General features: G+C 56.2%; 1 protein-coding gene across 1 annotated transcript; it reads left to right on the top strand.

The window, feature by feature from the left end:
- Window positions 1-2,756: 2,756 nt before the first annotated feature.
- On the top strand, window positions 2,757-10,789 carry KIRREL2 (kirre like nephrin family adhesion molecule 2; the record flags this gene model as incomplete). The annotated part of the gene is made up of 15 exons (XM_082677006.1): window positions 2,757-2,808; window positions 3,023-3,172; window positions 3,785-3,934; window positions 4,096-4,256; window positions 4,630-4,780; window positions 5,053-5,158; window positions 5,275-5,423; window positions 5,753-5,880; window positions 5,971-6,103; window positions 6,405-6,505; window positions 6,668-6,887; window positions 7,352-7,456; window positions 7,773-7,873; window positions 8,223-8,288; window positions 9,817-10,789. 15 exons carry the CDS (start codon window positions 2,757-2,759, stop codon window positions 10,150-10,152), a joined length of 2,109 nt encoding a protein of 702 aa, XP_082533132.1. The 3' UTR covers window positions 10,153-10,789.
- Window positions 10,790-11,196: the final 407 nt, after the last annotated feature.

Below are 11,196 nucleotides of genomic sequence, written 5' to 3'. Positions count from 1 at the left end.
TGCTTGTGAGTGTGTGAGCATGCGTGTGAGCCTGGGGAAGGTGAGAGTGAGCTGTGATCTGTGGAAGTTTGTGCAGTGTGTGAGTGTGTAAATGTCTAAGGTGTTAGGTATGCCTGGCAATCTGAGTGGGTAGGAGTGACAGGTAGGGTCCGAGGCCACAAGCACTGAGCCCAGTGTGGGAACACTTTGGCAAGGGCCTTGTGAGTTCTAGTTCACGTAGCTTCCCTCTATCTCTTTCTGTCTCTTCTTGCCTTCTGGGTGTCTGTCTCTCTCCCTCCCTCAAGCCACGTCGATTTATTTTCCTATCTTTCTCCATCGCTTTGAGACTCTCCCTCTCTGACTCAGTGTCTTTCTCCCCCTCTCTCTCTCCATTAGGTGGTTACACGTCAGCCAGCCTTTAACTCTGTCACTGTCTGTGCCTGTATGTTTCTCTGTTTTTCGCTTTCTGTCTCTGTTCTCATCTCTATCTCTCCCCCACCCCATACTCTGTCTCTCACGCACACCAGGAGCTCAATAAATATTTGTTCTCAGTCAGCCTTTGACTGTGTGTCTTTCTTTCATTTGTTTCTTCATCTCTGAGTCCTCCTGATGGTTCACATCTTTGGATTTTATAACCATATGCTGCTTGGCCTGCCCTCCCCACTCCAGTATGTGCATACACACCCACATGGGATAAGCTGCTTCTGCCCGCTTATCTCCTGCAGGAATTGGAACTGCTCGTTTTCTCTCTCTCTCCCCCACTATGACCCCCATCTGGTCCTCATCCAGAAACAAGATGAGGCATCTGGCCTAAGTCCCCACATCTCCATCCTTGATGCTCCCTCTAATCTCTCTTCTTGCCTCCCATTCCTGACTCCTTGCCCTCCTCCCACATTCCCTCTCCCGACGCCCCCACACCTCCTGGGGAATGGGCTGGATGCAGCGCCGTCACCAGATGGTGTCCCTCGGGGCCAGGGCATAGAGCTGTCCATTGCTGGGACCTTTAATTAGCACAAACCTTCCACCCTCCACCTTGGATGTTTTCCTTCTCTGGATATTCCTGGGACCTCAGGCTCTCCATCTTTCCATGCTTGTGGCCCCAGAGAGCCAGGAAGGGGAAGTGATGTCAGGTGTCTGGAAAAACAGCCTTACTACCTGACTTCCACCCCAAGACTCAGGAGTCCTGGACCCAAGCTCATCCTGTTTCAAAATCCAGGGGCTGGATCCCCAAAACAAAAGCCAAGAGTTCTAGAAGTCTGGGCCCCCAGGATCTACCCTCTCAGACTCAGGAGTCGAGGCCCCTTCTTCCCAAGGACCTGGGAGTTCAGGCCTCCAATCCTTCCCACCCCCACCCCACCCCCCATGCACACACAGGACTTAGGGCAGATGTTCACTGTCTGTTGATTTTCAAATCCTTCTGGTCCTGAGTGGGGGTGGGAGAGAGATTGGTGGTTAAATCCACTGACTCTAAGATTTAAGGCCAGATTTTCTGACCCCAGGTGATCCTTTCCCAACTACACTCTGCTGCAGGCAGGGGACCTAGTTGAGTCCCCAACTCCTCAGAAACTTGGCGTTCAGGACATTAGCTTCTCAGTCCTCAGAGGTCTGAACCCCTAGTCTTAGAATCCTGGGGATCCATGCCCCTGCTATTCAGGGACACAAGAATCTGAGCTCAGGAACAACGGAGTGTGGAGCCCCAGTCCCTACAGGCTCAAGAATGTCAGACCCCCAGTCCCCGCTCTGTCGGCTCAGGGTCCCTCCCACCTGCTCGGCCAGCTGCGCAGCGCACCGCGGGCCGGCAGCGTGGGAACGCCCCAGCTGGGCGGCATGTAGCCGTCAGGACAAGCTGCGTGGTTCCCAGCCTCCCCGCCTGAGTCAGCCCGGACACCGCCGCCTCCCAGCCGTCGCCCGGCAACCACGGCCGAGTGGGGCGAGGGGGTGGTCCCGGACCGCAGGGTTCTGGGAAAGGAGGGGCTGGGGGCCTGGATTCCTGAATCTTAGGACGTGCTATGGTTTGCAGCGGTAGCAAGGCAGGCAGAGGGATATTTTGAGAAGGGGTTTTGAGGTGGGGAGAGCTGAACCTCTCCTTCTCGGAGGGTCCCAGCTGCCCCCCAGGCAAACACGGTGCCCTCTTCCTGACCCACCAGGCCAGAGGAGCCCCGGGCCCCGCTTCTCCGGGGCGCGGAAACTAGCGAGTCCCCAGGGGTTCCCATTTATAGCTCCGTTTCCACTCAGCGCGGTCCCTCCAGGACCGGGCTGAGCAAGTTTCTTCCACTCCCTCCCCTCCCTCTTCCTCACCCCCAGCCATCCCCCAACCCCGGCAGGGTGCAGGTGTCCAACCCAGCCGGTACCCCCTCCTTCAACCCAGGTGTTCCAGCTTCCAGATTGAAAGGGCGCTGGGGTGTCCTCCCGCTGGGAGAACCCGGCCCTGCATGCCCCCATTCATCCGCTTCTGGGCCGCGGGAGTTTCTCAGCGGGAAGAGGGCGGGTCTCCCAGAAGGCGGGCCGGGGCGGGGCGAGGGGGATCAGGCCCTCCAGGGTCTCTCCGAGACCGAGCGCGCGGAACTGGCTTGCGTTTCAGAGCCGCGGAGCCTGCGGCGGAGCAGGCTAGGAGAGCTCCGGGCCAGAGACAGGGGGTGCTGCTAGCCTGGAGAGAAGAGTTGGGAGCGAAGGGGACTCCAGGCTAGAGTGGTGGGAGGTGTGCTGCCGAGGAAGGAGCTGGCAGGGAAGCCAGTGCAACAGCAAGTCTGCTGGATCTTGGGGGACACACACTCAGGATGCTGGTCCCCGCACTCCTTGTCCTTCTCTTCTGCCTCAGAGGGCGTGCAGGTACCGCGAGGGGCAGGGGCAGATAAATACAAGAGAGGGTTGTTTGCCAGTTGTCGCTTTACTGTGGTAAGTGCAGCTGAGGGTTCAGACTCCTAGATCTGAGGGACCCTGGGCTTCTGGATCTGAGGGCAGAGGGGATTGGGGACTGAACTCCCTCCTGAGTGAGGGAACTCTTGAATGTGCTAAGCTCTGCTCCTCCGCCCCATTCTCCTAGGTCTGTCACCCCACTTCCTGCAACAGCCAGAAGACCTGGTAGTACTGCTGGGGGACGAGGCCCGTCTGCCCTGTGCCCTGGGCGCATACTGGGGGCTGGTTCAGTGGACTAAGGATGGGCTGGCTCTAGGGGGCGAAAGAGACCTGCCAGGTGAGGCTGTTCTATCTATTCAGGGAGGAGCTGACTCCAGGGTGAGGGTGTTGGGCTTGGGCTATGACTGAAGTTTCTATTTTGACGTTTTCAAGTTTGGGAAATGAATGGGCTCAAGGAAACATTTGGGAGTTCAGAATTTTCAGCTCCTTCTTTGGAGGTGACCCATAGGGTTTGGGAATTTTAATTTTTATTGTAAAATATTGCATAAGTGCAGAAAGGCTCATAAAACATAAATGGAAGATTTGCCAAATAATTCTAAAATAGACAGCCATGTAACGACTACCCAGGTCCATTGCCAGCTCCCCAGAAGCCCTCCTTGTTCCCTTCCCCTGTCATAGCCCACTCCCTCCCCACCCAGGAGGTAGTATCTCATCTGACTTTTATGACAATTGTTTTCTTGCTTTTTTTTTTTCTGAATTTGTCACACACACATACACCCCACCCCCACCCCCCGCAAGTTTGCAGCGACTCTGGATTGGGAGAGGATTAGTGTCTCTCTGGCCCAGCACCCACTTTTGGTAGTGTCTTTCTGGTGTGGGATGTCTGGGGATGGAGGCCTGGGGCCAAGAACTCAGAACCATGGTGTGACTGCCTTTTCCCTGACTCCAGGGTGGTCCCGGTACTGGATATCAGGGAATGCAGCCAGTGGCCAGCACGACCTCCACATTAGGCCCGTAGAGATAGAGGATCAAGCATCCTACGAATGTCAAGCTACACAAGCAGGCCTCCGCTCTCGACGAGCCCAACTGCATGTGCTGGGTGAGGACCCAGCCCACTTGTCCCTGGGGAGCCCAGGGGGACGGCCAGTGCTAGCTGGGAATATGAGAGTCCGGGGAGAACGGAGGAGTGGTCGGTCGGAGCTGGGAAGATCAGGGTCTCTGGGCCCAGGATCCAGCTCTGACCTCAGATCCACCCTACAGTGCCTCCGGAACCCCCCCAGGTGCTGGGTGGCCCCTTTGTGTCTCTGGTTGCTGGGGTTCCTGCGAATGTGACCTGTCGGAGCCGCGGGGATGCCCACCCCACCCCTGAGCTGCTGTGGTTCCGAGATGGGGTCCGGCTAGATGGGGCCACCTTCCGCCAGGTCAGGTCCAAGTCTCTGTGCCAGCCCTTGCTCATTCAGGGAAATTTGGGGGTCCACTCAGACCACAGGCTCTTCCAGAGGAGGCATGGGAGGGCAGGGATTCAAGGCTTGGGATCCTTGGTACGTACTTAAGTATAAGGGCTCTAGGGCTAGACTACCTAGGTTCAGATCCTGGCTCAGCCACTCGTTAGTTGATCTTCACCTTTCCATCCCTCAGTTTACTTATCTGTACAACGGAGTTAATAGTAGTATGCACCTCTAGGATAGCTGTGAGGATTAAATAAATATTTATAAATGCCTAGAAGAGCGCCTGACCTAAAGTAAGTACTACCTAAGGGTAGATGAAATCATCGTTATTATTCATAATCTACAGACCCTGTTGAAGGAAGGAACCACTGGGTCAGTGGAGAGCATCTTATCTTTGACCCCTTCCAGCCACGATGATGGAGCCATCTTGGTTTGCCGGGCTCGGAGCCAGGCCCTGCCTGCGGGGAAGGACACAGCTATCACACTGAGCCTGCAGTGTGAGTGCAGTTGGACACTGGGCCTTGAGCCTGAGGTCCTTGGGGAAAGAGGCAGCTGGGGCCTGGACTTCAGGGTATGAGAAAGGAGAGGGCTGTGGACCTCAGGTCCCTGGGGGAATTGGGTACTGGAAGCCTAGACTCCTAGCTGAAAGGGAAGAGGGGACTGGGGACTCAGATTCCTGGGGTGGAGGACCTGAGAATTGGACCACTAGGTCATCAATGGAGGTGTTGCATGTCCTTGCCCACCACTGACCATTGACTCACTTCTACAGACCCCCCAGTGGTGACTCTGTCTGCAGAACCACAGACAGTGCAGGAGGGAGAGAAGGTCACTTTCCTATGCCAGGCCACAGCCCAGCCTCCTGTCACTGGCTATAGGTGAGGACACAGATCATTTCTCCCCAGCCGGGAGAACAGTCTTGGGGAGGGCTGGGGCTAGGACGTGAGTAGGTGTGCTTCGGGAGCAAGGACAACACAGCCCACCACCTTCGCAGGTGGGCAAAGGGGGGCTCCCCTGTGCTTGGGGCCCGCGGGCCAATGTTGGAGGTAGTGGCGGACGCTTCGTTCCTGACTGCACCGGTGTCCTGCGAGGTCAGCAACGCAGTGGGTAGCGCCAACCGCAGCACAGCGCTGGATGTGCGATGTGAGCAGGGGCGGGGCCATGGGTGTGGCCAAAGTGGGGTGAGAGAAATGGGACTGGGGCTACGGTGAGGCGCGGCTCTGACGGACTGCGGGAGGTGGTGGGGCCCGAAGTAGGATTTATGCGAGATTTGGCTGTGCTGGATCAGTACCAAAGTGGAGTAGGGGCGGGGCGCGAGCGGGGCTGGGGCTTGTGAGCCGGACGTACGAGCTGATTTGTGAACCGGGGGCTTAAACCCAATGGCCCTTGGGAGTGTCGTTTCGGAGTGGCTAATCCCAAGTCAGAAGCTGCATCCCTCCCTGGTCATGTGACCCCTCCTCTGTCTCCTCCAGTCGGGCCGATTCTGCAGGCAAAGCCGAAACCCTTATCCGTGGACGTAGGGGAAGACGCCTCCTTCAGCTGTGTCTGGCGCGGGAATCCTCTTCCACGGGTAACCTGGACCCGCCGCGGGGACGCGCAGGTGAGGCCAGACCTGGGGCTTGTGGCCATGGCTAGCAGTAGATGGGGCTTTCTCCCATGGTCGTGTCCCTGACGCCCTTCCCTATCCCAGGTGCTGGCCTCCGGGCCCACGCTGCGTCTTCTCGCGGTGGGGCCGGAGGATGCAGGCGACTACGTGTGCAGAGCCGGGCCGGGGCTCTCGGGCCTGCGGGGTGGCGCTGCGGAAGCTAGGTTGACTGTGAACGGTGAGAAAGCGGTGCTTCCTAGTGGACCTGGCATGTCCTGGGATAAGAAGTGGGCAGAGGGGGCGAGGGCTAATGGGAGTGGGCGTGGCCTCGAGAAGGGGAGCTTAACTGACGGCTGGGGCCCTTGGATTGAAGCGGGACCTAGGGAAGGCAAGCCGCAGAGGGGTTCGAAGTTTGTTAAGAGGCTTGGCCTAGTTGGTCGGGGTTAGTGGGGAGTGCCCAGGCCTGGCCTCGCCTGCTTGAGAACGGGCCTTGGGTGGGCGGGGCCTCTCCTCTGATTGGTCCACAATCTCCAACCCAGCTCCCCCAGTGGTGACCGCCCTGCACTCTGCGCCCGCCTTCCTGAGGGGCCCCGCCCACCTCCAGTGTCTAGTCTTCGCCTCCCCCGCCCCAGAAGCCGTGGTAAGGAAAGTTCCCACTCTCGTGACCCTTCCAGCAGTGATCCCAGACCTCCTAGCCGGACCCCCAAAACTGCTGGGATGATCTGTGACTTTCCCGACGCCTTGACCTCCTCTTCCCGCCCTCCTTCGTCTCCTCAGTGACCCTCCTCTTCTGTGCCCCCAGGTCTGGTCTTGGGATGAGGGCTTCCTGACGGCGGGGTCGAGGGGTCGGTTCCTGGTGGAGACATTCCCAGCCCCAGAGGGCCGCGGGGGACAGGGTCCAGGCCTGATCTCTGTGCTGCACATTTCGGGGACCCAGGAGTCCGACTTTAGCCGGGGCTTCAACTGCACTGCCCGGAACCGGTTGGGCGAAGGAGGCACCCAGGTCAGCCTGGGACGTAGAGGTGAGACCCTGGGCCCGAAGACCCCAAATCTGAATATTTCAAGCCCCCAAAATGCCACAACCCCCAAACAGAGGACCCTCAAGTGCAGAGACCCCCAAACCTTGGGAGCCTCAAAACTATGAGTCCATTGAATCCTGAGATCCCCAAACAATAATTTCCCTCAAATACGGAATCCTAAACTAAGAGACCCCTCACACTTAGGGGCTCCAAAGAAGGCAACCTCCAAATATAGGCAAAGTAAAAATACCCTCAAAGTCTAAGACTCTCTAAAGCCAGGGAGTTTAAACTTGTGAAACCTCAAGTTCATGAGTCCTTAAACCCAAGGGACCCCAAGCTAGGGGACTGCAAAACTTGGAATCCCCAAACTTGGTGACCTTTGAACCCAGAGATTCCCTACAAAAGCCCCAAGCCCTGTTCCCCAGTTCCTGCTCAGCATCCTCAGGAACCCCCTCTTCTTCCCACAGACTTGCTGCCCGCTGTGCGGATTGTGGCTGGAGTGGCCGCTGTGGCCATGACTCTCCTTATGGCCGGCACTGGGGTGGCCCTCTGCTGCTGGTGCCACGGCAAGGGTCAGTACCTGAGCCCCACCGCAGGCCCATATACAGGCCCTGCCCACTGACTGGCCTGGCCTTGGGACCTGGTCCCAGTCCTGCCTCTCTAGACCCTCACTGGCCTTGGCTTACATCCAGGACCTGATTCCCTGCTCAAGCTCTAACTCCGTCTCCTCAGGGTCACACACCCCTTACTCTCCTAGGCCAGAGTTCTCTCCCAGTCTCCCGACCTGATTTGCCCCAGTCCTCTCTCTTCCTGCGCACTGGTCTCCACAGACCGTGATCCAGCCCCATCGTTTACCTCTGCCCCCACCCCCAATGTCCCTGGCCTCAGCCTCTTTCTCCAAGCAAAAGAATCTGGTGCGAATCCCAGGGAGCAGCAACGGCTCCAGTTCGAGGGGTCCCGAGGAGGAGACAGGCAGCAGCAAGGACCAGGTAGGATGCCAGGGTCCCCAGATCTGACAGTACCTCAAGACCCAAATAGTAACCCAGTCCCAGTTGTGATCCCAGTCGCAACTGGGCGCCCCAAACTCAAAAAGAGCCGTAGTCCCAACAGGGATCCCCAGATCCAAATATCCCCCAAATCCAAATACACCCCTGACCCAATTATTCCCTGGACTCAATATGTCCCTAAGGCTCCTTGTTGTCCTGAGCCCAGACCCCAGCTCTCAGGTGCCCTTGGTCCCTCCTGCCTGGCCTCAGATGTTCAGCTGAGGGTCTCTGGGGTCTGGCAGTGGGGCCAGAGGATCCTCTACACTCCCTTTCACTAAGCACCCTACCCCAGGGCCCCATCGTGCACACAGACCACAGCGACCTGGCTCTGGATGAGGAGGGAGCTCTGGAGACCAAGGTGAGTGTTGGGAAATGAGGGGCTCCCTTCACTGTATCTCCAACTCTCTCTCCACTTCTTTCTGTTTATTTTTTATTTTTTTATGTTTGGCTGTGTTGGGTCTTCGTTGTTGCGCGCGAGCTTCCTCTAGTTGTGGCGAGTAGGGGCTACTCTTCCTCGCGGCGCGTGGGCTTCTCATTGCAGTGACTTCTCTTGTTGCAGAGCATGGGCTCTAAGCGTGCTGGCTTCAGTAGTTGTGGCATGCGGGCTCAGTAGTTGTGGCTCTAGAGCACAGGATCAGTAGTTGTGGCACACGGGCTTAGTTGCTCCGTGGTATGTGGGATCTTCCCAGACCAGGGCTCGAACCCATGTCTGCTGCATTGGCAGGTGGATTCTTAACCACTGCACCACCAGAGCAGTCCCTCTCTCCAATTCTGTTCCCTGCTTTTTCATTCTGTTGCCCCCAGAGCCGGCACCTAACCCCCTCCACCCACTTCTTGCTGCCTCCTGGGCTGTCTCACCCAACTCCAGTCTCAGTTTGTTTATCTGCTGACTATGTCCACATATCAGCCCCAGCCTTGGCCTCCATCTTGAGCCCCAGATCAAGGTTCAGTCTGCTTGTGCTTTCTCCAACACAGTCATGTTTCAGGCCTCCTAGATGCCTCTCCCTGGTTGCTTCACCCAGGCCACTTCTACCTACCAGGTTCCACACTGGCCTCACATTTCCCCAAACTTGTACATCCTTTAGGGTCCCATCTCTTTTAGGCCCCACTGACCCCAGTCCCCAATCCAGAGCCCTCCTCTCTCTTCTCTGTACCTAGTACATGCTATTCTCTTGGCCCGAAACACTCCTACCTTTCTTCACATACCTACCTAGTTCTCTCCATCTTTCCTCTGGTCTCAACTCAAACATTTCTGGTTCCAGAAAGCTCTTGCTTCCCTCCTCGTAGCCCTGATCATTCTGTCTGTGTTTCACCTGTCATAGCCATGACCACTGTGAGCTAGGCTTCCCCATCTCAGTCTGAAGATCCCCCCATAGCTGTCCCAGTCACTCCCTGAACTTCCTCCATCACAACCCTGACCTTCCTGGCTCTATCTAGTGATTCCTCATTTCTCCTTTGGCCTGGATCTCCATGAGGACAGGGTTAGGTCTATCCTAGTGAGAGATGTCTAGGCATGCAGCACAGGGCATGACTCAGAATCAAAGCCTCAAGGCTGTTGGGCAAATGAATGAATGAATGTCTTGATCTCCATTTCTCTCTCTTGTTCCCTCTGCATCTCCTTCCACACCGCCACCGCTCGGCAGGCCTATATCCTTCTGTCTCTGTCTTTCTCTGCCCATCTCCTCTGTCCCTTCATCTCTTGTCACTGTTTTTCTGTGTCACTTTGTTCTTCTACCAGTCCATATGTCTCTGGGTCTCTGACTTCTCCTGTTTCTATCTTTTCGTCTTCCCCTAGGTCTGGCTCTATCTCAGAGTGTCTCTCCATCAGTGACCCTCACCCCGCTGTACCCTTACATACCTTACCAAGTCCCATTTTGTCCCCTCAGGACCCAACCAATGGTTACTACAAGGTCCGAGGAGTCAGTGTGAGCCTGAGCCTTGGAGAAGCCCCTGGAGGAGGTCTCTTCCTACCACCCTCCTCCCCTCTTGGACCTCCAGGGACCCCTACCTTCTATGATTTCAAAACACATGTGGGCATTGTCCCCCCCTGCAGGTTATATAGAGCCAAGGCAGGTTATCTCACCACACCCCATCCTCGAGCTTTTACCAGCTACATCAAACCCACATCCTTTGGACCCCCAGATCTGGCCCCCAGCACTCCCCCCTTCCCATATGCTGCCTTCCCCGCCCCCAGCCACCCACGTCTCCAGACTCATGTGTGACATCTCTCCAACTGAAGAGTCCTGGGATCTTCAACTTGCCATGATGGATTGTCCTGATTTCTGAGGAACCAGAACAAGTTGGCGACCTTACTCTTCCAACATTGAACATTGAGGGGAGGGAAAGATCGTTACAATTGTCTGGGTCATTGATATACAGTCAGCTCAGCCAAAGGGGATGCCCCAAGTGGGAGCAAGAAGGCCACTGTGCCTACCTCTTCCCCTGTGTAAAAGAGATGCAAGATGGCACATGGACCCTCTGCAGAGGGATGGGGGGGCAGGGGGTGATGGGAGTTAGGGGCAGAGAAGGAAGTTGTTTCCCAACACTGAAAGAAGATATTTCAAGATGACCACCTGCATTGAGAAGAAAGGCAACATAAGGCAGATTAAGATGGAGGACCTGTCCTGGCTCTCCCCAAGGGGCACTTTGCTTCACCCATGGAATTGCAGCCAGAATGGCCATTCACCCCCTGGGAATCCAAGATGGTCACTATCTTGATTTTTTCTACCTTCCTTAAAGGCCCTGGAAGAACTGGACCCAAGGAGTAAGGATAGGGTGAGAGCTGTTGTGGGGTTGGGGGGGGTGAGGGGTGGTGTTGGAATCTGAGAATGAGCATATTTATGTTTAATAAAAAAAGTTGCGAAGTGAATGTCTTAGAGATTCTCCTGGCATTATTACTGTCTATCAAAGAAGGGGTCCATCGAAGCTGCCCCAAGGCCCTTCTTCTTACCCTAGACTATGAAGTGGCTGTAGAAAAAACCGTGAGCCACCCCCCAGCCCTTTGCTACCCATTGAGCACTCTAGGCTCTTTTAAGATACATCTACACAAACATACATGCACAGATGCACACACGTGACAGGACTGCCCCAGTCAGCTTGGGGAAGACAATTCTACACTGCATTTTGAGGAGACAAAGAAGTGAGCCCTGAAGGGGAGGGGGCGAAGGAGAGGCTAGGGGTGGGAAAATAGAAATGCCCTGATCCTTACAGCAAGGATGGGGGTCAACTCTTATCTTGAGGTGCTGGCTACCTGACTCAGCTCATCC

Source organism: Grampus griseus, assembly GCF_964374135.1.
Source record: "Grampus griseus genome assembly, chromosome: 19".
Lineage (NCBI taxonomy): Eukaryota > Metazoa > Chordata > Mammalia > Artiodactyla > Delphinidae > Grampus > Grampus griseus.
The sequence above is the reverse complement of the archived record's forward strand: the minus strand, read 5'-3'. Positions and strand labels throughout refer to the sequence as shown.